General features: G+C 34.8%; 5 protein-coding genes across 7 annotated transcripts; 1 reads left to right on the top strand and 4 right to left on the bottom strand.

Annotated features, from left to right (window-relative positions):
• Positions 1–446: 446 nt before the first annotated feature.
• LOC111286093 (uncharacterized protein C24B11.05-like) lies at positions 447–2,464 on the bottom strand. 2 transcript variants are annotated; one of them, XM_022875887.2, is made up of 8 exons: positions 2,089–2,464; positions 1,893–1,958; positions 1,701–1,795; positions 1,568–1,605; positions 1,395–1,482; positions 1,027–1,311; positions 858–926; positions 447–728 (listed from the first exon to the last, which is right to left on the bottom strand). In XM_022875887.2, the coding sequence occupies exons 1-8, from the start codon at positions 2,147–2,149 to the stop codon at positions 573–575; spliced, it is 858 nt and encodes a 285-aa protein (XP_022731622.2). In that variant the 5' UTR covers positions 2,150–2,464; the 3' UTR covers positions 447–572. The 2 variants fall into 2 exon arrangements, with proteins under 2 accessions (XP_022731622.2, XP_022731625.2); XM_022875890.2 differs by having other exon boundaries at positions 858–923; positions 2,089–2,461.
• Positions 2,465–3,006: 542 nt separating this feature from the next.
• On the bottom strand, positions 3,007–5,240 carry LOC111286094 (uncharacterized protein C24B11.05-like). Of its 2 annotated transcripts, none has more exons than XM_022875891.2 (8): positions 5,090–5,240; positions 4,591–4,657; positions 4,431–4,496; positions 4,247–4,344; positions 4,026–4,151; positions 3,648–3,935; positions 3,410–3,475; positions 3,007–3,292 (listed from the first exon to the last, which is right to left on the bottom strand). In XM_022875891.2, exons 2-8 carry the CDS (start codon positions 4,649–4,651, stop codon positions 3,134–3,136), a joined length of 864 nt encoding a protein of 287 aa, XP_022731626.1. In that variant the 5' UTR covers positions 4,652–4,657; positions 5,090–5,240; the 3' UTR covers positions 3,007–3,133. The 2 variants fall into 2 exon arrangements, with proteins under 2 accessions (XP_022731626.1, XP_089617867.1); XM_089761741.1 differs by having other exon boundaries at positions 4,431–4,468; positions 5,090–5,207.
• Positions 5,241–7,559: 2,319 nt separating this feature from the next.
• Positions 7,560–12,936, bottom strand: LOC111285969 (ATP-dependent zinc metalloprotease FTSH 3, mitochondrial-like). The gene is given in 9 exon segments (XM_022875700.2): positions 7,560–7,820; positions 7,822–8,226; positions 8,456–8,683; positions 9,018–9,785; positions 9,963–10,439; positions 11,382–11,512; positions 12,022–12,093; positions 12,420–12,657; positions 12,746–12,936. Coding segments are annotated over 9 exon segments (2,463 nt in total). The 5' UTR covers positions 12,797–12,936; the 3' UTR covers positions 7,560–7,727.
• Positions 12,937–14,277: 1,341 nt separating this feature from the next.
• LOC111285326 (uncharacterized) lies at positions 14,278–15,702 on the top strand. The gene has a single exon (XM_022874719.2). It carries the CDS (start codon positions 14,362–14,364, stop codon positions 15,538–15,540), a length of 1,179 nt encoding a protein of 392 aa, XP_022730454.2. The 5' UTR covers positions 14,278–14,361; the 3' UTR covers positions 15,541–15,702.
• A 3,237-nt stretch (positions 15,703–18,939) lies between these two features.
• On the bottom strand, positions 18,940–23,644 carry LOC111285473 (abscisic acid 8'-hydroxylase 2). Its single transcript, XM_022874950.2, has 8 exons — positions 23,250–23,644; positions 22,713–23,031; positions 22,450–22,599; positions 22,113–22,361; positions 21,886–21,975; positions 21,549–21,734; positions 20,904–21,022; positions 18,940–19,323 (listed from the first exon to the last, which is right to left on the bottom strand). The coding sequence occupies exons 1-8, from the start codon at positions 23,522–23,524 to the stop codon at positions 19,218–19,220; spliced, it is 1,494 nt and encodes a 497-aa protein (XP_022730685.1). The 5' UTR covers positions 23,525–23,644; the 3' UTR covers positions 18,940–19,217.
• Positions 23,645–24,100: the final 456 nt, after the last annotated feature.

Below are 24,100 nucleotides of genomic sequence, written 5' to 3'. Positions count from 1 at the left end.
TAATTTGGGGCCGCCAATTGCTCTTTTATGGGCTGACTAATACAAACTTTAAGTTACAGCCCAAATGGGCCCAATTTACATAAAGTCCAAAGTGAGGCCGACTAAGCCCTACCCTTGCAATGGGCAAATTACTGTCTGTGGTCCATATTTCTTTGATATTTCAAATAGCCCATTTTTGTGGGCTGATGCTTAGGCCCTTGCCTAAAAGGGTCCAAAAACTTTTTTAGGGTTTTGCTTGTATATATTTAACCAATTATGTTCAGATTGATTCAAATTTTGGTGTGGCCATAGGGCACTTGAAGCCTGAAGGGTTAAAATGTGAAGGGTACAAGAGATGTCTTTTTGCCCTAACATGTGTTCTATCACGTTAGTGCCTTTGTTTTGCTCCTTGATGCTTTTAAAAGTAAACCAGATTAATCAGATATTAACAATAATAAATGGTATAATTTCCATAGAAAAGACCAATTTTATTAAATAAGATATTATAATGTTATTTCTAAGATCAACTTTGTGACATGTTACAAAAAGAGTGGGTGAATGTCCAACAAATACAAAGATTTAAGGTCAACGAGCTATGCTCTAACTGTTGTCTCGACAGAAACCTTCCCAGAATAACTGATGTCTTCAGCCTTCTCATCTGCCTCCCAGAGCTCTGGCAATGCTTCCCTGATATAGTGAATGCTCTCTAATGCATAATCCACGTCGTCAGTTCCGTGAGAAGTTCCCACCTATATGCGTATCATGGGAAACTAGTGAGTAAAACATTCTCAAACCAATGAAGGAATGGCAAAACCAAAAGGAAAAAATCACCAGGCAGCAATTTATTTTTTTTTTGAATTCGATATTTAGTAGCTTACCCACACGGTGTGAAGGCCCATATTTTTACCACTCTGTAGATTGCGGATGCTGTCATCGAAGAACAACTGCTAAAAAAGACATTATAACATCCACAGGAGTTATGAAAATCATCCGAAAGTTCAGAGACTCAATGCATAGTCTGAAAAGTAAAAGGATTGATTAATTTACCGTTTTCTGGGGGTTGATGTTGGCAATCTCAAAAGCTTGTTCAAATGCTTTTTCAAATGGTTTGCAGACAACGGGAGAACTTGGAAGTTCAAGCTCAGAATCAGGACAAGCACTGTAGTTACTGATGTCAAAAATTGCAATGTTTGAGATGAAGCCATCAGCAGAAGTGTTGTTTTTGTTTGTGGGATTCAGAGTCTCAAAGCATATAATCCGTTCAAAGCAGTCCTCCAAGCCCAACCTGTTAAGCACCCTGGCGGTATGGTTCTTATCTGCATTCGTGAAAATCTGTAAACAAGCCCAGAACATAGTCACAAGAGTGGCTCTAAATGATCACAAATGGCAATTCATAAGAAGAACTAGGATCTTACAACTTTTCGAACAGGCAGGCTAAGCAAGAGATTCCTTAAAACAAGGTCAGGTTTTAGCATTGTATAGGGCAATCTCCCATGAACAAAACTGAAATACATGAATAAGTTAGAAACGTATATCATATATATAAAATCATCAACAGATAAAACATGAATAGGAGAAAAATCAGTACCTATGAAAATCATCATATTCAAAGTTGTAGCCAATAGCCTGGAGATAAAAAAGGAAAATCCCTGTCATCTTTCTATTGTTTAAACATTCTCAAAGGAGAATCATACTCAAAAGAATGTTATGATGGATTTCACCTTTAAACCAGCCATTGTTGTGCCATAATACTTGTACAGTGATACACATAATTCAGGAACTTTTTCCTCTATTCCAAGCTTCTTAATCATATATTCTAGGTATCCGAGAAAAAAAAAAGGTAATGAATTTCACGAGGAAACTAACAATTTGTCAAAATAATGGGGACCCTACAAGGGAAACAGTAACAATACCTTGAATGTTCTTGGTAACTTCCCCTGACAAACCAGAAGTCAGAGGATAAAGAGTGTCATCTAGATCTATAAGTTTTTTAAAAATGTTTTGCACCAAAAAGAAAAAAGAAAAAATTACAATGGTTAGCTTTAAAAAGTTCACATTTTTTTATATATTAAGAGATGTATATTCATTAAAGAAAGATAGGAAATTTACCAAATAAGAGACATTCGTATTTTGGGTCAATGGCCTGGTTGATCTGGCCTTCATATTCCATTTTCTATCTTCAAAAAAGTTATGCTAAGAAAACTATCGAATCTTCTATCAGTTCAAGTATAATAAAAAAACAAAGATAAAAAGAAATTTCAATTAATGAAACAGAACTCAAATTCCGGTAAAGATTTCATTGTTGTCTTAAATATCCAGAGACAGAACGCATTGAAACATCAAACGAAAACACTAACCCAAGAGAAAAAAAAAAAAAAAAAGAAATCTTAACCGACATGAAATAACAAATGTAGTATCAAACAAACCCAAAACTCAAAAACAAAAATAAAGGTACAAAATGAAGAAGAAAACATGTAAGGAATCCAACAATACCAGATCAGAAGTAACCAACACTGTAAGAAAAAGAGAGAGAAAGAGAGAAGAAAAGGATAGAGAGAATGGTGGTTAAGAAGGCATCAAATAGAGGTAAAATTGTTTGAAGGAGCGTTTGGAGAAAGAAACTGAGAAGAGAGAAGAGAAGTAACGGTCCAGAAGGAACTGACAAAAGTAGGGAGCTGACGTGGTCCAATGAAAAAACACGACAAGTTGAGGACTTCGACGCGTCCTAATAAGGTCGAACTAAAGATGCGTTGATGGCGACACGTGTGGAATTACCGAACACGGTTAGCCACATAAATCACCTATGAGCATTCTTCTTTGGATTGCTTTTTTCTCAAGCGGAGGGGAGATTTTCAGAGTTATAATGGAAGGTTTCAGTCAAATATTTATATTGGATTTTCGTATTATGTTTGTTGAATTGCATTTAACATGTAAATTAAAGTTAAAATTATGAATGAAATCTCCTTATAATAATATTGTTGTCATAAACATTATCGAGTGAGATATGTATGTCCAAATTGCTGACACTGAATCAAGAAATAAAGATTTCTTTTTATTAATGATGATTATGGTGAAAGATACAAATTCTACATAATGAAATTTCGGTTTTGACATTTTGTTGTCGAGGCAGCAGCTGGGTTTGAGTGATCATCAGCTAGGCCATCACTGATGTCCGGATTGCAACCTTTCCAGAATACCTGATGCCTTCTGATTTCTTAGTATCTGATTCCCACAGCTCTGGCAGTGCTTCCCTAATGTTGTGTATGCTCTCTAATGCATAATCTGCTCCATTTGTTCTATGGGAAGTGCCCACCTACATTGGATATGAACAAAAAAATCAAATCCTCAGATCTGCAAGAATCACAAATACAAGTCTTCCCTGCAATTTTCTCTATACATGTTTTAAAATATGTGAATTATATCAACTTACCAACACAGTGTGGAGACCTATTTGTTTTCCTGTTTGTATGTTGCGGATGCTATCGTCAAAGAAGAGCTGCCACAAGCAAGAAAGAGTTGTTAGAATTCGAACAAAGAAAATATTACAGGCACTGGGTATATAAATGATCATCAGAATCTTGTTTCATAATCCTAAAGACCATAGATGAAAGCTAAATATGTAGCAGCTGATTATTGTAAAGTGACTGGAAAAGATTTGATTATCTTACTGTTTTTTGAGGGTTGATGTTAGCTATCTTGAAGGCTTGTCCAAATGCATTTTCAAATGGTTTGCAGATAATTGGAGTCTCTGGAAGTGCTGATTGGCAAGGGAAATTGGTGGCATCAAGAATTTCAGTACTTAAGCCTCTCAACTGGAAGCTGTGTTCATCATCTGAAGTGTTGCTTCCGTTAGTGGGATTAAGGGTCTCAAAGCTTATAACTCTTTCAAAGCAATCCTCCAAGCCAAGTTTCCTTAGAACTTTAGCCACATGGACCTTATCCCCATTTGAGAATATCTGTTTCAGAAGGAGAGGGAAAAAAAATTTTCAATCGTGAATGGTGATCACATTGCGTATTGGCCTTGTTTCAGGACAGAAAAAACTTACAACTTTGCGAATTGGCAAGCTAAGCAGAAGACTCCTCAAAACAGGATCAGGTTTCAGGTTCTCATAAGGTAATCTCCCATGAACAAAACTGTGGTACTCATCATAGTCAAAATTGTAGCCGACAGCCTGCATGTGAAGAAACAAAATAAAATTAATATACAGTCATCATAGTTTTGGAACCTTTATAAATTATAATCAACTGAAGAAGAATAAGACCTTACCCTGAGACCAGCCATTGATGTCCCATAATTCTTGTATAGGACACGATTAATCTCTGAGACTTTGTTTCCTTCTATTCCAAGCTTTTGAATCATAAATTCTGCATAATGGAATGCAGAAAGAATATATGATATGTCTATTGAAGAGAGAAGGGGAAAAGATAAAAAGATATCCCATTTGCAGTACCTTCAATATTATTGGTGCATGCCTTGGATAAACCAGAACTGAGAGGATAAAGGGTATCATCCACATCTGAAAGTCGATATATTCAGAGATGTTAATAACATATTTCAGTGCTTTCTAGTTTTGAGAAATTCCAAGGATCTGATACTGCAGAAAGACTTACCAAAGAGAAGCCACTCGTATTTTGCTGCTGGAACATGCTGATACTGGTTTTCATACTCCATTTTGAACTGAAAAATGAGAAAATTGTTAATGTTAGAACTGATTTTTTTGTTATCTCACCAACATAGGCTACTCTATCAGCATCAAAAGCATAGTATTGTGAAATAGCATTTTCTCAGATAGCTTTATTCAACAGGGAGAAAATGGGAGGTAGAAAGAGGAAAAGAAAATTCTTCGGCTGCTGCAAAGGCAAAATTCAATTTGCCCTTCATTTAAATGTATCTGCCTAGATATTTCACAAGAGAGTTTGCTGCAGCAGCTGGCTGCAATCACTACCTTCCACCGCAAAATATTTCCATGGAAACCTTAAAGATTAAAAGTTACAGGTAACAAAAACCCCAGCCCTCCCATAACCTAGGAATAGATATTCACATCCTAACAGAATGACCTCAACCAAACTCATCAGAGATTTTACCAGCAAAAAAGAACCATATACCAACCTTAAGAACTAAAGAGCCTGAACTTGATGACAGCTGAACGTAATGAAAAGCAAATAAGCCTAGAACAATTGGCAAGGAGAATAAAAAGTAAGAAGGATCAAGCTATAAGACAAAGACACATGACAAGGGTAGGGATGATAGATTATATAGGGAAAGGGAAGCCATGGAAATAGAAGTATCGTTGAGGAAAGAGATAGGAAAGTCATATGAATCCTGGCGTTTGATTGGGTCCTAAAGTATGAAAACGAGTGTGTGACTAATGACTGCCAACACCTTTTTGACCTTCCAGGACAAATTTGAGCACGAGGACGGTTAGAAAAAGCCGTTCAAGATTCTTTAGTTTTTCTAAGCGTTAGGTACAAATACAACAATTTCCCTGCTACCACAATCCCTCAACTTTTGACAGAAAACAGGAGTTCCTCTTTCAAGTATTGGGTATAATTATGTCATGATTCTTTCTTATAAACTGAGAAACTATTTTCCTTTGAGACAAAATTTGCCAAGAATTGTAAACCTTGGAGTAATTCTCACTGAATTTTGCAAGGAAACCGATTGGCATTTCCATTGTTAGTACCTAACTTAACAACGAAAGCAGAATGTTATGCAGTAAAACAATTCAACACTTCAATTCCATCAATACATCAAAACCTTAATGTGCTTTTCTTTAAATAATTTTGACTGAAAAATGTTTTCATTCATAATAAGCTTATTCCTAATAATGATATTAAAAAAGAGGTTCTTGATTGATGTTAACATCTCCCATATATGAGATTTAAATTTTAATATATACAACTTATTTTATTATTTTTAAAATACTATTACATTCATAACAAATCCGTTTCTCACCCATAAAATAAGTATCACCTAATAATTGAGGCATACTTAAAAAAATAGCAGGAAGTGGTTATGACTTATGTAATTAATAAAATATTCCTTCCATCATTTTCTTAATTTAATTTATGGATACATGAGCTATGACCAAAATAGTTAAAGCTACATTTAGAATTCCGGGTAGCTATTGATTGGTGGTCAATAAATTAATGAAAATGTGACTTTGACACTTGATCTAGTTTCTACCGTGAACATGGACAAATGAATAAGACCAGGGCTGCTATGACGCTTTAGTCTTTGCATCATTTCATAAATAAAAAAAGTTAAAAAAAAAAAAAGGGGAATCATTGCTTAAATCATATTTCTGACTAATGAATTGAAATAGCATCAGATAACACTATTTCTTTTTTTTAATGTTCTTTCTTTTCATGAAAATTTACACGTATCACCTTTTGATGCCATTAGGTACTGAAGAATAAAACAAATTATCTTGACGCCACGGACATTGAGAGAGACCCTATTTAGCAGTATTTCCATGACAAGAGTATTCCATTTGCCACCTTTAACAATGTACAAATGATACATTGTTGCTGATGATGATCAGCGGCGGAAGTTAAGATTTTTATTAAGAGGGGGTCAAGTACATATCTGAGTATACATATTATATTATAAATATGTTTTATTTATAAAATTAAGAATAAATTTATTATGAAAGTAAATATTTAATTAGAAGTCTATTTTTATCAATTCATGTTATTTGTCTTTATTATTTTTTTTAATCAATTCAAAATAATTAGATAAACCAACTTTTCAATTAATGTTAAGTATTTTTTATAATATAAATTAATTAGATATAGCTTTTCATGAAATATTGGAAGTTTCTAATAAAAATAATATAAAAAAATTTAAAGGTTAAAATAGATACATTAATAGAATTTAATATATAGATCAATATATTATAACTTAAAGTTTTTAAAATTTTCAGATAAATAGTCTAATCAAAACTCTTAAATTATAATATGAGTATTAATTTTGATTTTCATTTATGATCTTCGTATAACTCGTTTTTAGTTGTGAATTTCACAAATTTTATTTAATAATTTATATATTTTGTTATTTTATCTTTTATTATTAAAGTATTTAATTTATTTATATTCAAGTATTTAACTTAATAATTAGTACATAATTCTTCGACAAACATAATTAAATCAAGTGTTTAGCCTATTTATTGATACTATAAAAAAAAAAGAGTAAATCATTTTACATAAAAAAATCCTAACAGCTTACAAAAATATAAAATTTGAAAACTATTATTCATGGGTGGTGAATCAACTTACACAAAAACATTTTACACTTTTTAATATTAATTTTAATAAATCTAAATAATAAGATTAAACTTTTTTATTTTTACTTATCCTTTTTATCTCTAAAATCTACTAAAATCAATGGTTCAAAAAGTATAAAATTTTTTTAATTTTACACTAAATAAATTAATCCTTCTCATTATTCACATAAATTTTTTATTTTTAAATAAGACAAATTTTAAATGTTAAACCTTAAAAAAAATTGTGATACTTCTTTTTTTTTTTTTTAAGATTCAATGAGTTAAAAAGTTATAAATAAAAATAATAGAAAGTGATTATATTTTAAGTTACCATTTATTTATTTTAAAAATATTAAAAAAAAAAAATCACATACCATCCTGTATATGCAAATAACTTTCAAAATTCTTGGGGGAGCCATGGCCCCCTCTGGATCTCATGTGGCACCGCCACTGCTGTGCAAGGACAATAAAAAAAATAATTTATTAAGTCAAATGTACATTCCGATAAGTCGGGACAACCTGAGGATCCAGAGGTGCAGATTCATCATCTTCCACAGTTCCACCCTCAGGTGTGCATGCTCTTGCTATCTTCCTCTACAAAACCTTGCTTAAATCTGTCATAGTTTGTAAGCTCACTCGATTTAAATGGTCTTTCGCCCAAAACTCGAACCAGATCATCTTGATGAAGAATTTCTTTCTCGAGCAACAATTCAGCAATCTCAGCTACTTGCTCTTTATGTTCCTCTATAAGTTGCACAGTTTTTTCATATGCATTGGCTACCCATTCTCGCACTTCACCATCTATGATATCCCCCATTTTATTGCTATAGGGCTTGGACATCTCAAACCCATCATCCCTTTGAGGGAAAGAGAGGAGACCTACCTTGTCACTAAAACCATAAACTGCCACCTGGGCATAGGTAATTTTTGTCACCTTTTCCAAGTCATTTTGCGCTCCTGTTGATATATTTCCCAACAAAACCTGAATCATGAAAAAAAAAGTTTCAATATATACACATCATATATGAAGAAATAGATTTAATTTTCAGTTTCCATGTTTTATAATCAATTTCCAGTTTGTGCCTCGATGATAGAATATTGGGTGAGTAAATAACAACACAAAAACCAACAAGGGATCATTCAAGTAACTATTTCCAAGAATTCTTGGAGATATTGCACCTACCCATAGTCACATGAAATATGAAATTTACCTGTTCTGCTGCTCGACCACCAAGGGTCATGCATGTCATATCAAAAAGCTGCTCCTTTGTCATAAGAAGGTTTTCATTTGGAACGTACTGGGCAAATCCAAGTGCCGCTGTACCCCGAGGTACAATTGTCACTTTCAAGAGGGGTTCAGCATGTTCCAAGAACCAGCCAGCTACAGCATGACCTGATTCATGATAAGCAACAGTCTTCCGTTCGAGTTTACTTATTACCTGCTTGAAACCAAGAAGAATCTGGTTATTAAGGTGAATAGAAAAAGAAAAAAGAGACATAAAATAATGATGTAAAGTTATTTATCATCTCTCTGGACATAATATGCAATGCAATAATCACCATCTCATATTAATGACTGATATAAAGGAAATGTTTAACTGGAAGAAGTCACATGTTGTATTCCCACTATTAAGGAACAAAACTGAACATAAAGAAGACTTTATTTCAATCTTCTCAAGGATAATAGATATCTTACTGCCATCAATAGAAAAAGAACTACACAAGCACAGAAAAGCGACCATTAAAACAATCACATAGACAAGAGATAATTACCTTGTTCTTTTTCTCCAGACCACCAATGATCCTGTCTATAGCAGCCTCAAAATGTTCCATTGTAACCTGTGCCCCTTCACTCCTTGCAGCAATTAGAGCAGCTTCATTACAAACATTTGCAATGTCTGCTCCAGCAAAGCCAGGAGTGAGAGCTGCAAGTCTTTGAGAGTAATGCGATGGCTCATGATCGAGCTTTATCTTTCTCAAGTAGATCTGAAATATCTGTTCACGACCTTTAATATCAGGTTTGTCTATTGAAATCTGACGATCAAATCGCCCTGGCCTCAATAGAGCTTTGTCTAAAATATCAGGCCTATTAGTACCAGCCAGCACAACTACTCCCGAAGTGGTTCCAAATCCATCCATTTCAACTAGCAATTGATTAAGCGTACTTTCACGCTCATCATTAGAACCTGAGAAACCTCCACGGCCTCTTGCTCGACCAATTGCATCAATCTCATCAATAAATATTATACTAGGAGCACACTGCCTTGCTTCTTGGAATAAGTTCCTCACTCTGGACGGTCCGACACCAACAAACATCTCCATGAAATCAGAACCTGATATTGATAGAAAAGGCACACCTGACTCACCAGCAGTTGCTTTTGCTAGGAGGGTCTTTCCTGTACCTGGAGGACCCACCAAAAGAGCACCTTTTGGAATTTTAGCTCCTAGTTCCTCATATTTCTTCGGGCTCTTAAGAAAGTGGACAAACTCCATGATCTCTTGCTTTGCCTCATCACAGCCAGCAACATCTTTGAAATAGACCTGGATTGACCAGAAACAGAAAAGAGAGGAAAATAACACCTGAGTACCTTCACATATTCTAGAAACACCAAGCAAAAGCAGGTCCATAAGTTTAGGTAATAAAAGATAAATAAAACATGAAATTTTCAGATTCAGGTTTTTCTTTTTAAGCACCAGGATAAGATACAGACAACTAACCTTATTCTTCGAATTTTTATCCACTTTGGTTACATGGGCTTTTCCTATGTTGAAAATTCCACGGACACCCTTACCACCACCGCCGCCAACACCCAATCCACTTTGCATTCTCCGGCCCATATATATGAGGGTTCCAAGAAGTAATAATGTTGGTGCAAACCTCATCAACTCCTGGTACCAATTCATATCAGAGGCATATGTCACAGGAACATAATCATGCGGATCAATCCCTAATGCTGCTTGGGCTTCTTCCAACTTTTCCTCAAAAGAAACACTTCCAATAGTGAAGAAGTATTTGTATTCACCTCCATGTCCTCTGACAGAAGTACCATTAGCAGGACCTTGGACAACATCATCACTTGTTTGATTTTGTGGTGTGCTCCTCACATACACTTTTGCAACTGACTTGTTAGAAACAACTATGTGGTCAACTAAACCTGGTTCCAGAAGCTTGTTTCTGAACTCTTGGAAAGTAATCTGTAAGAAAGAGTTCCACAGCATAGGAGCAAAAGCTTAGAAATAAATGAACTTTGTTTATATTTAAATACCAAATTAACGTGGAAGAATGCATAAATTTTCCAAACCAGCCAGTGATTATATATACTACATGACATGATTAACTCAGAATGGTCCATTTAAAAGGTTCTTAAGGTAACAATCATCCAAAGGACATGTCATGCAAGAATGAAAAGTCTACAATTGATCCACCAAAAATGGGTGCAAACCAATCAAACATTCAGCTCCACTTTCATAAAAGTTGAACACAGCTCCAATACAGGCATGATGAATTTATAGCCACTCAAGTAGTTGTAGAGACTATACACAAAAATGTAGCTTTAACACAAATAGGTTAGAAAAGGAGTTATCTTCCTAACAAAGCTTTTTGATTGCTCTAGAAATGCAATAAAAAAAAAAAATCAGCCATATGATGCAGCTTACATAAGTTGAATAAGTTCAGTCCGATAAGCTCAATCATTAAACTTGAAAAGGTTCCACATCCCAATCCCAGTATTGAGTTAATTCATGCAGGTGACGTTCAACTTAGCCTTGAGTAGGTACAAACTTTTATTCACTTGATACCCAATTCCAGAATCCAGAATTCAAAATCAAATATAGATGGATATGCTTTAAAATAAGAGTTCAATAAACTGAATTCATTAATCATCTGTAAAGAGGAGGAAAATGCTTAAATGCAGCCAAAAAGTTCCAAAGCAAATACAAAGAAAACAAAGAAGCTTTTTACCAGATGCTTGTAACAGTTGGATATATGACTCAATATTCTATTACAGTCTTTTTTCTTCTAACCTCAAAATATGAAGTCTTATAGCATTGGAAAGATCAGCATTGCATCAAAGTAAAAATTAACCTACTTTAATATGCAGAGAATCAACAAGCTGAAATAATTTGGGGACAGCTTACTTGTTGCTGCTCGACAGTCCAGGGAGACATAGAGAGAAGCAATGCAAGTACTAACAAAGGGATAATCAAATTTTGAAAAGCCTTCAGGAAAGTATCCTGAAAATTCCATTGATCATCTGTGTTGGAATCCTCTGAAATAGGGGGAAAAGTACAAAACTGTTAAAATTCATTATAAGCTATCTTGCAGGCAATCATAGACAATACTCATATACAGAGAAAGAGCAAGAAAACAAAAAAGAGGTAATCCGACAGCTATACTTTAATAAGCAACCTCAACAAGGTAAAACCTGCAGGGCAAAGAGAATCATCTTAGAAGAGATCATTTCAAAATTCTATATTACAGCTTCTGACATCACACGATTGTAAAAAGGAAAGACCACATAGAAAACTAAAGTTTTGAAGACAACTCTACAATCACCTATAGCTTTTAAGAAAATGGCACCACAGTTCACCTTCCACAATCCTAAGTGTTGCAATCGGAATATATATCAATGACATTTTTCTCTTTGAAAATGAATTTAAAACCAGTATATCTTTGCAACAACTTCACAACTTGATTTTTCCAGTCTAACATTGAAAATTTGAATGGTAAATAAGATTTATAAAATGAAAATAGAGGGGGAGGGGGTTATGTTCTCACCTTTGGAGTCAGATTTTTGGTCATTTTGCTTTGGAATTTCCTTCTTTTCCTTAGGGTAAAAATTCTCATAATCTGCAAATAACCATCAAAAGACAAGAACAAACAGTTAAAACTAGAAGTCCAAAGCAATGCAAATATCCAAAATGCTAAACCCTATTTCTTCATTAACTCATCAATCTTTACCATGCTAAATCAATGTAAAAAGCCCCAAAATGCAAAACCCTAAATTTGCTTACCACCTAAAATTTATTCCATTCACTCACCTCACTTTATTAAACCAAAAAAAAAAAAAAATCAATTTTTTAATAAAAACTAACAAATGTGTAAACCCATCAACACTTATTAACCAATTAATTACCCAGAAAATTGAAAATAAAAAAAAGAGATATTTGGCTTACTCCTCTTCTTTGGAGCTTCACTTGAGAAAAAGCGATGGATTCTAGGGTTAGCAAGAACGACATTTAAATCTGACAAATAGGTCTTCGAAGTAAAACCCTTTCCAGATCCTATTGACGTTAAATAACCTCTCAAAAACCCTAAATCCCCAATTAGTCCATCTACGTTTCCGGTCGAACGTGGCAAGCTTGGCGACCTCCCTCCGGCACAGCCACCCCCACCGCCACGACACAACAAATTCTATTTAAAAAAGTAAAAAAAAAAAAAGTTAAGCTTGAAAAATAAGAAATTGAAATGAGAAAATCCATTAGGAAAAATAAAAACTTACTCTTGAATGAGAAGAACGAGAATATGATCGGCCTAGCTTAAAAAAAATCATTTTTTATGGTTTAAGGAACAAAAATCAAAGTATTTTTTATGGTAAAATAAATCAGATTATTATTAAAAAAATTATTAAAAAAAACAGAGATTTAAGCAATGAAACAATCTACTAAATAACGTTATTAGGGTCTTGGTGGGATTTTAACCTGGACCAGAAGAAAGGGTTTGTCCCTTTTGAGAGTTGGGAAAGGGAGATGATATATAGTGGGAATGTTTGGGCTGAGATATATTAGGAAATTTGATTGGTGTGGTTAGATTTTCTTGGGAGACAAGACACTAACAAATAGCCAGCAAAACTGGCCGTGGCGATTCAGGTTTTAGACTTTGACAGTTGAAACATAAAATTTATGTCTATATATGGCAACTTTAATGTTATTACCTTTTTTTTTTTTTTTTTTGTCTAATTTAGTTGAAAAGTCTTATACAGTAACAAAGCTTTAATTGACCTTTTTTTTTCATTTGATTTTTTTTTTGCCAAATTGTTTGATTAGTTCAAAACAAGTACTAATTCAATCTAAATAAGAATTAATTTTTTAAAAAAAACTACAATCTGCAAAAAAAAAAAACAAATGATGAAATTTTAAACTATAAATTTGTTTGATACTATGTTTTAATACTGATTAAATAAACAAATTAAACTAAAGATTCAGATCAAGTTTTTTTACATGAAAATCATAATTTAAGAAAATAAAAAAATTACAAATATTGAAATTAAATATTACATTTTAAAAATGATTATATAAATTAATTAAATTAAATTTAAACTCCTTAAAAACTAATTTAAAAATTCAATTTTTATGAAAAAAAGTTTATGTATATAGAAAAACATTTTTATATTTAGATTAGTATCCCTTTATGTGAAATTAACTGTAGCTTTTTTATACTTTAAAAAAGAAAAAAAATTCAAATACAATTGAAAATTTGACATAATTATCAATTGACCACTTTAAAAGCTAAAATTGTGAAAAAATAAAAAAGGAATATTCAATACTAAATATTACTAATAAATCTTTCTTGGATAAATTATTAATATTTATGTTGACTGATCTTTGAATCAGTTACCATAATATTTGACATATGAAGATTGTAAATTCGAAAAAAATTTATGTGCATAATATCATTTTCATCTAAATAAATTTAAGGATGAAAAATTTAGGGATAGATTAAAATTAAAAAAATAAAATAAAATTATCAAATATTTATAGTAGCTCAAATTTATTTGATATACCAAGGAGAACAAATTGGGCCATTGTGAAGAGCTATGGGCCTATTTTCTTAAAATTTTAAAAATAAAATAAAATTATCAAATATTTATAATAGCTCAAATTTATTTGGTATACCAAGGAGAACAAATTGGGCCATTATGAAGAGTTATGGGCCTATTTTCTCCCAAGTTAGTAATTGGGCCGAGAATCCATCTTGCCGGCTACCAATCTGCGAATTATCCATGGGTTCAGAAGCTTAATGAAAATGGATTTCCCCATTTTAACATTGAAGAAAACAACAAATGTTTTACCGTAGATTTCCGTAATAATTTTGCAGCTTTCTTGTTCAAAACAATCCATGGAAAGTGTCTCGGTGCTACTGCACTCAAGAACAACCCTCTTCGGCTTCAGTTTGAAAGGCAACCAAATAGTTTCTTGCGGGCATTTCAACAAACGTTTCCAAAGCAAGGGTTTTTATTCTCAACAGAGCCTCAAAGCCGTCCAAAACCCGTCCAGTTTCAGTCTTTCACCATTACCACTTAAGAAAACAAGAACCCACTTTTTGTCTACACTCACATGCTCATTTTCCAACGCTCATAGCTCAGATTCTCAAAACCCATTTCCTAAACCCTTCAAAAACCTCTCTTTTGACTCACTCAAAACAAGTCTTTCTGAGTTAACGCCTATAAAAATTGTCAAATGGGCTGGTATAGTTTCCATTGCAATTGCAGTTACTAAATGGACTGCAAATTTGGTCTTCAACCCTTTCTTTTGGATGTATTCTAGCTGGAGTTGGGTGTTCTGGCCATGGTTTGTGGCTATAGCCCTTGCTTTTTATGGTTTATATTGTTTTCGAAAGCATTCGATTGGTGAAGCCAGCATTGTAGAGCAACTTGCTATTGTTACTTCATTGTTCACTTGGCTAACTTTAGTACCGCCGGCTTATTTCAATGGCTATCTTGAAGGTTGGCCCTTTATCCTCTTCTTTGTATACCATTATTTCTTTTTCTTCAATGTTAGTGTAAGAAAACGACTGTATGGAGATTATTATGCTCGTCCACATGACCCAAAGTGGGATGTGAACCCACCCAAATGGTATCGCCTTTTGTTCTCTGTTGGGGTCATGGTTGGGCACTGGCTTGCTGCATTTGAAGCGCCGGCGCTGCATCAAATCCCAGGAGGTTGGAGCAATGTTGGAGTTTGGATATTGATTGTGGCAGCTTTGTTGATGCAATATAATTCAACGTTGTATCTAGCAAAGTATTCAGAGAAGGTAGTAGTGCCAACTGTTGTTGTACAATTTGGCCCATACAGATGGGTTCGACATCCAATATATGCATCAACTATGCTTTTGTTTGCAACTTATTGTATTGCACTGAGAGCACCTCTTAGCTCGCTGTTTGTTTTGGCAGTTTGTTTGATGTATTATGAGCAGAAAGCAAAATTGGAGGAGGTTTTAATGGTAGAGACTTTTGGAGAGGATTATTCAGTGTATGCGAGTAAAGTTAGGTACAAATTCATACCTTTCCTGTACTAGCGGCAAACAGGTTTTGCAGTTGTTAATTATGCAGTGTAATGAAATTGTTTAGACTATTTGAGCTTTGGAATTAGGAAAGTGCTAGACGGTGCTTTTTACTGAAATCTTGTGTCATTTTTTCATTGATTTTCATATTGCTTGAAGCTCTCTTTGTTCATTGAATCATATGCGTTTTTTTAACTTAAGTCTTGAATAAATTGATTGTTCATATTGATTACGATCATTGCTGGAAAATGCTTCCTCACTTTTGCCAAGGTTGCCAGCTCTCTGATTCAATATTCATTCTGGAGAAATCTGATTGGGCCTCATGACCTTAATATCTTATTTCTATCTAAAATTTTCAATGAATTTTGGTAGTCTTTGTAAGTTCATTATGTGGAATTAAGTTGTGCACACTGAAGTGATCTCTAGATTGGTGCTTAAGAAGGAAGCCAACACCACACATGTATATCCCTAACCAAGGATTTGGGCTATGGCTGGGTCCTGTGGATGTAGGAATTAGAGCAATGCACATGTTTGATTGGGCTTATTCATATTTTAGGAAGAGTAGGGAATGATCATTGGAGGATATCTAAACCCACTGTCCATTTAGGCATAGAACTAGAGGAGCTAAACTTTACAACTTTATAATTACAGGAACATGATCTACTCTCCTATTATTAAAGTGACAAGTTTAAAATTACTGAAAGGTGCTTTAATTTATGAAGCATTGAAGTATTGACAGATAAGGCCTAAGCTATCACTACCCTACCACAATTTTGAACAATGAACACAACTGGAATAAAGATGCTATCATTGATAAGTGGCAACTAGAAACACACGGAAAGATCAAAATAACAATGATGATATTCTTGTGAGGTAAAGGTACCACTAAGGTAGGATAGGTTCACATTAAGTTGTTTGCTTTGTATCACTGCTAATTCATATGAGTTACTTACTTTTCTTTCTGCTTGCTTATGGCCGTAAAGATCCATAAAAGTAATTATATTGAGATATGAAATCAGACTGTATACAAATGTAGCCTCCTGAATGTTACACTATGGGTACTGGAATGATTAGATGTGTACTTTTAGTGCCTGGGTCTAGGATGTCTCTGTGTATAAGTGCTGGGTATTAGTGCTGTGATAACAGTAAAGGAAAACTACATTCTACAAGTTCAAGTTCAACTAATATGCACTCATCCCCAAATATCATCAATTTAGATCCGTCTTTTCCTTTCCAGTTTATGAACACAAGGAAAAAAGTTTCTAACCACAGTGAAATTCGAAATAAATTTGATCTTTCTATGTTTGACAATGGGCAATGATGCTGCCTTTCCATGAATGTTGACTAGATTGGCATTGGTTTACTCTTCTTGCCTTGCAAGAACATTGTTTTCAGATCATGTTTGAAGTCAAGTAAGAGCTTTAAACTTAACCCATCTTTATCTTTCCATAGAAATAAGCAAATTAATGCATATAGGGTAAACAAAAATGGTGAAAAAGCTATTCCTTTGTAATCCTCAAATGACCAAACCAGGCCATTTTTGCATCAAAGTGAGATGTGGTTGCCTTTTGTTAAACAGAAACTATTAAAGGCAAAGAATTGCATTGTGAACTAACTTTGCTTAGATCCCCCTCTATGTTAGCAACCAGTGACCAACATTCCAATGATTGATGAGGTCTGCAGACTGACACTTTGGGACTCAATATCCAGACATAGAAAAAGCTCAGAAAATGTGCAAGCCACCTCATACTAGCATGCTAGCCAACTCATCAAGATGTGAAATACATCAGCTTATCCCTGTTTTGCGCCACATGTTTTCCCACATACATAGGCAAACACAAGATCATTGCAATAATTTCTACTTTATAGATACTTAAGAGGTTCTTTCTTCTGCAAATGATCAAGCCAACCCACTTTCTTTTGTGTCCTTTCATGTTTTTTGCATTTCATGCTCTTGAAGATAATAGTAATTGGTCCTCTTTTGGCTTCTTATCTCTATCAAAATTTTCAGATAGGGATTCCTAGGTTCTCTTTCTTCTTGCTTTTCTTGTCCTTAATATCTTTTGAGAGTTTGTAAATTGCAGCCTGGCATAATGTGCTGAATGTGCTTTGCCTTGTAAAATAGGTTTGTTGCAGTTCTGCTTTGAATGGATTCTTAAACTTCATTTGCATGCATTTACCACATTTTACAAATGAAAATCGAGTTTCTGCGGTAACATTCTGATTTAAGTGAAAGAGAAGTCAGTGGTGGTTGAGATGTTGATGTGATTTTTACAAGTTCCTATTAGTAGGTGTCATTTTATGCTGCAGATGTTGACCACCATTCTGGTTATTGTGGGAAGAAGATTTTGTTCTATTATCTGTATCTTAGCTACATGAATATGAGTTCTACATAATGACTATGATTTGCTAAAACTTCGGAAGGGCTCAAATGATGAGCATTTTCGAGGGTACCCCTCTGCCTCTGTATTTTATTTCAACCCTTTTAGGGGGTGTTCAAAATGTTGTTTGAGTTTAATACTCTATTATATAGTAGCCAAATCCGCAGATAGATTAAAATATGTTCCATTTGTATTTTATTGATGGGGGGACCTGTCCCTCAGATGGAGGGCTGTCAGATCTGCTCATATCTGTTGCAATTTGCCCTGATGGTGGTGGAACTATAAACCATACTGGTCCTCTTAAGTACTTTAAGAATCCTAACCTAAGTTGGGACTGGCTACAAGCCTTGTTCATTCTTCCTTTATAGAGATGATAACAAATATGAATGCTTGAACCAGCAATTGAGATGAGACTAACACCATGTTTGCAGGGCAGAGAAAACTGCTTGAAGGATCAACCACTAGTTACTAGTGGACAATAGGATAGTCAAAACTCAAGACAGATGATATCGACCTCAAGGGTATTAGTTAAGAATATCAGCTTCTGTTTTCATTTCACGTTTTGATGGGACAAATTTTGCAAATGAGGAACTTGTTAACTATAAACATGCTGTAGATGAAGAAATTTGTTAAAAGTCATGGTTAGTGCCTTGTAATGAAAGATCACGCAACCTGATAAGGAAGAACTGGACCATGTTGAATAACCTTTCAAAATCTCATTTCGTTTCCAAGTTTCACCTTGCAATTTTCCTCAGCACACAACTCCGAATGGACAGGTTCAGTGACCCACGTATAATACAAAACTCGTGCTGAAACGCTGCCTGACGTGGGATCCTGGCGTGCACTACGCTTTACTGCCACGTGATAGGCAGCCTGATTCTTGATGGTAACTTTCTATGGGCCAAAACCTTCTTTGGGCTCTTTATGCACCAGGCAAAGAAGAGAATGATGGAGAAAAAAAATCTGGGGAATATGATAGCTACTTTATCCGCATTCCAAACCACACAGATTTGATCCTCAAAAACAAACTTGCTTTCAAACGCACAAATGCAAATACAGTTTTTTTTTTCCTTGTATTTTGCTTATTGTTTTTGTTTTTATACACAATACATTTGCTTTACCCCGAACAAACCCTACCTCAAGAAAGCTTTTAAGCTATTAGAAAAGATTCACAAAGACAAATTTAACAACCAAAAAGGAGGGAAAACAAGAAAGAAAGAAAGAAGAAAAGCTTAATGGGTTTAGCTTGCTTTTGGCCCCGGTGAACAAAGTTTCAATCATCATTGAGTCCAAATCCAGAAATCCTATTGTTCATGCTGCCTTTATTTTTATCGGGGTGACCTTTACAGGTAAGCCCCGTTTTGGCACAGGAAAGGGACCATACTGGATTCCATCCTCATCTCCTACAACTTGCCACCTGCAGCCAAACATTGGAAGGTTTTAAGAGTAGCAAAATTTCCAATGAAAATGGCATGAAGGTCTCTTTATTTGTCAAAAGAAAAGATATTCAAAGCAAAATTGATGGGAACATTTCTTGAACTTCAAACTTGCTAACTATTGACATTTATCCCCATGCAGATTTCAGTGAAAACTGATTTATAATTCAAGTTTAGCAGATAATAATCATTTGAAAATAAACATGTAATGGACATGTCATGAATGCAACTTTGATTAGTCACTCACAACTCTGACATTTTGCATTCGGAGCAAAGTTATGAACAACTGAGCCACCAGCCTGGACACTGTGGGCCAGGTCAAATGCTGTGAATAATCTTAAAAGATGACAAATTACTAAGCAATGATGTGGCGTAAAACTTGCAGAGCAAAGCTGTGGTTTCAAATGAGAGCGCTGCCTGCCCCTTCATCAATGACACATCATCACATTCTGCCTCTGTGTACTGTTCCTAATAGCATAAAGACCTAGATGCCTTATAGCCATTTAATGGAGACTTCACAGCTGGCTAAATCCGTCAGCTTGCTAGGAGGAAAGTGGAGGTGTAATTTGGTTGCATGGAAGGGTCAGAATCAGAACATTAACTTCAATATGCCTGTTTTTCATTTGTTCATCAGATTACAGATACGAGGAAGGACGAACAGGAATCACTGATTTTGAATCCCTGATGTAGACTGCCTATAGTAGTTTTTGGAAGGACAATTTTTAAAATCTATGTCTCAAAGACATGGACGAGTCCCATTCTAGCTTGTAATAGTTCATGATTAATACAGGGTCCCACTCTTGTACACCAGATTGTCGACAAAGGAAATTTGTTTTGTCATTCTAGTTCTCAGTATCTGCATTAAACTTTCTAGAATTCTAAAACTAGTAGATGTGTCTATCAGACTATCACAATTATCCAATCCAAATTGTTTGCATACATGGCCTAAGTATGACACATAGACAACCGAAATTGGATAATCACAATGTCTAAACAGTTTTTCAAAGGTTTGGTATTGTCTTTCATGGAGAAGGGTCAGAGAATATTGAGCATGGAAGCCACGTGTAAGGATAGATGCAATGGAAGGATAAATTTATCGTTGTCCAGAACCTCTGAAAATACCCACCACTGATTTAGAATCCATTTGAGAATTCAATTGAAAATCTTTTCAGTGCATGAAAGGGCACGTTTTATAGCTGAATCCTTAATTATGTTCCATCCCAAGCTGAAAAATTGAAAAAGTTGAAGCTTTTGATGCCCCAAAAGGACTAAGCCAAATTGCCATGAATGGCAGTGTCAGTACTAATTAGGACCACTTCCGCAGCCTAAGGAACGCCTAGAGGACCACTTTCAGTAAGTACCCATTTAGTCAACTACGAGCAGACAAAAAAACTTTAAACAAAATCTTTTTTTTACCAATGTACGTGGCTTTATTTTTATCTTGCGTTTTCAAAACAAAATGAATGATTATTGAAATATACCAAAATTAATGCATGTTAAGTCTTTACATACATGCACTACAATTGATTTTGAACAACAAGACAGGAGAAGAGGGAATTACCTGTAGCTGGTGGTGAGATGGTGGAGGAGCACCAACATCTCAAGCTTAGCCAGTTCACTGCCTGGACAAGAGTGAACTCCATTGCCAAATGGCATAAACGTGTTGGGTCTTGGTGGAACCTGCAACACACAAAAACAACATTAATATAGGATAAAAGTAATAAATTCTTCATTATTGTCTTTTTTTTTTTCCTTTTCTCCTTACTGAATATCCTACACCCAAAAGGACTAAGCTAAAATTTTGCTAAAATCTCTTTTGATACTTCCAAAGAAAGTTCAGACTCAAACTGCACTGTTACTACCCTACAAAATCAGCTCACGTGGTCTGATACTTGAAAAGTTTCATCAACAGATCGGTTTGAGTAGAGGGAAGATTCACAGTAAACAAATGAAAAAGAGACCAGCATCAGATAAACCATTGATAACCTTATATTTCTGTCAAAACTGGATGGTCCATGACGCACTTCAAGAATCTTGACCAGTGACTCCAAATATATCGTTACTATACATATATATGTATATAGACTTGCGAACTTGTACTATACTATTAACAATCTTATATGATTCGCCAAGATCCAAAAAGTTAATCGATCCATTTATATATTAATAATATATCTATATGTGATAAAGTAGTGCAAGGCCTCACCTCGAATCTTGAAGGGTCAAATTTTTCGGGTTGAGGGAAGAAATCTGCACAATGATGAATGGTTCTGAAGAGAGGAAGAACCTTCCAACCTTTGGGGATATAATAGCCTTCAAACTCAACATCTTGCACTGCTTCTCTGAACGTAAATGAGAGTATACTTGCTGTTCTTAATGTCTCCTGAATCACCTGAAATCCACTTTATATTTAAGATCTCTGCATTAAAATATATATTCCTATGTGTTTTTTTGTTGAAAAAAAAAAATTGTCTGGTACTGTAATTGTTAACATATTAACAGTAAAAGAGAAGAGAATGAAACTTGTCAAATTGATAAGGTACCCTGGTAGTAAATGGCATGTGCCTTGTATCATCCCACGTAAGCCTGCGATTTGCTTCAATTATTTTGCGTTGAATACCTTCTTGTTCTCTCTGAAAAATATGATTGAGAATCAATAAAATATAGGATAAAGAACAGGATTTGATTGTCTTCTTTTTTAAAATCTTTTGGTAGTGAAACGAAACCAAAAGCTCCTCAGTCAAGATCATCAAGGAGAGGGAAAATTTACTGTGACAGCTTCTAGTAAATCTCCATTGTCATGCAAGTACTTTAAAACCCATGTTAAGACGCTTGCAGTGGTGTCATGAGCAGCAAAGATCACTCCAATTATATTATCAGCAATCTGAGAATCAGTCAGTTGTTCAACCTTCTGGTTTTTGTCCCCCAACATAACTCCCAGCAATCCTCCTCCTTGTTTCTCATTTTGTCTTCTATCTTGTATCAATCTTCTCAGAGTCTCATTCAGGAGCTTCCTGGCCTTTTTTAAAACAGACAAGATGAACTCATTATTGTGAAGAAGTGTCAAACCTGAATGACTCTCAGGGAAGAAGAATGAAATTAAATACCTTCATTGCTTTATGGAAAGGAGTTCCTGGAAGATCTAGAGGCATAGAATTGTAACCCTTCTCCAGGCATTGATAGAGTTGCTTGATTCCTTTCATTTCCGAGTCTTGTTTGTGGCCGAAGGCAGAAATCATTGCCACATCAAAAGCATACTAAACATGCCAAAAATAAGAACAAAAACTTTCTTTAAGATTCTCGATTGATGTGCAGAGACTAGTCATCATGCAGTAAAAGATAAAAATAGTTGTTATAACAACCGACATACTCTCTTCATTTCTTGCAAAGTGTTAATAGTTGTATTCTCCCAAGTTGGTAGAAATTTCAAAACAATCTGCTCAATCTCTGAAACTGACCCTCTAATTGCAGAGGGTAAAAAATTGGCCTGGACCAACTTCTTAAGCCTGGAATGGTAGGCACCTTGATGAAAGAATATAGCCTCAGGTCCTATCATCTTCTCTTTGCTTGGTGGATAAGTAGGCTTAAAAAGATGAGCTTGTGTCACCAGAACAATCCTTGCTGCCTCAGGGCTTGAAATCATTACACAGGGGCATCCCAATATGTGAGTTTTGAATATATCTCCATACCTGTAATAAATAAAGAATCAAGAACAACAAAATTGGCTAAACTGATAAAAGAAATTTAGACAAAATGAAGCAAAGGAAATTGAAATTCTTTCTTTCTGTATTTGTTTTCAACACACAGTATGAGAATATTAGTTAAAATTTCTATCATTTGCTTGTCTCAATCTCTAGCTAGCTTTTCAGGACCAGCTGTTTCATTTCACATTTTTTTTTATGTATACCTTTTTTGCCGGTTGGCAAAGAAAGAATTGGGATTCTCAGTGTAAAGCTTGAGAGTCTCTCCAATATAAGGCCAACCCATGGAACCAGGTGGCAGACGTTTGTCCTCAGGGTGTCGCCATTGGTGGATAGGCAACAATAGCATCACCACCAACAACAAGAAAAAAGAAAAGAACAGAACTGGTGTAGTCAGAAAGGGAACCTGACAATCATGGACAGTTGCAAGAAAAGTCTGAGGTGGTGGTGGTGCTGGCAATGAGAAGAAAAGTAGTTGCATGGTGGCAGAAGTATGAAAGAGAATCAAAGAGAGAGCTGGCAGAGGCCAACTTGACTATGAATAGAGGAGGGGCAGGGGGGATGATGAGTAGGGGGAGAGCTGCTGGGATTTATATATCGTTGAAGGGGTGGGAGGGTCTTGCCTAGGTGGGGGCTTCTTTGACAGACGTCACCACATTTCTGGGAACACCCTTGCATTGGCTCTTTCATTTTATCTTTTGTTTTCTTTTTGTTTTCTTCCTCGGGGCTGTCCTACCTTATACTGTATTTTTCTGATCATGACCCTTCAGTTTATTCTTTGGGTGACCCCTTTTACAGGGGAGTCGGATAATCCTATAATTGAACAGATTTAGGAATGTAAATCTCAATAATAATATTTTTATTAAGTAAACTCCAAATGTATCAGTTGATTCAAAAATTCGTGCAAACCTAAAGAAAGATATTGGAAATAATAAATCATTTAATCCGCATAAAATTTTGCTTACATGCTATAAGTAAAAATGTTTATAGGTATTAAGTTTTGACTAAACTCATATTTGATATTAATAATTTATATATTTATTTAAATTCGATTTGA

Source organism: Durio zibethinus, chromosome 6 (assembly GCF_047325235.1).
Source record: "Durio zibethinus cultivar Kanyao isolate XHJ-2024 chromosome 6, ASM4732523v1, whole genome shotgun sequence".
Lineage (NCBI taxonomy): Eukaryota > Viridiplantae > Streptophyta > Magnoliopsida > Malvales > Malvaceae > Durio > Durio zibethinus.
This window is presented reverse-complemented; position numbering and strand designations above follow the sequence as displayed.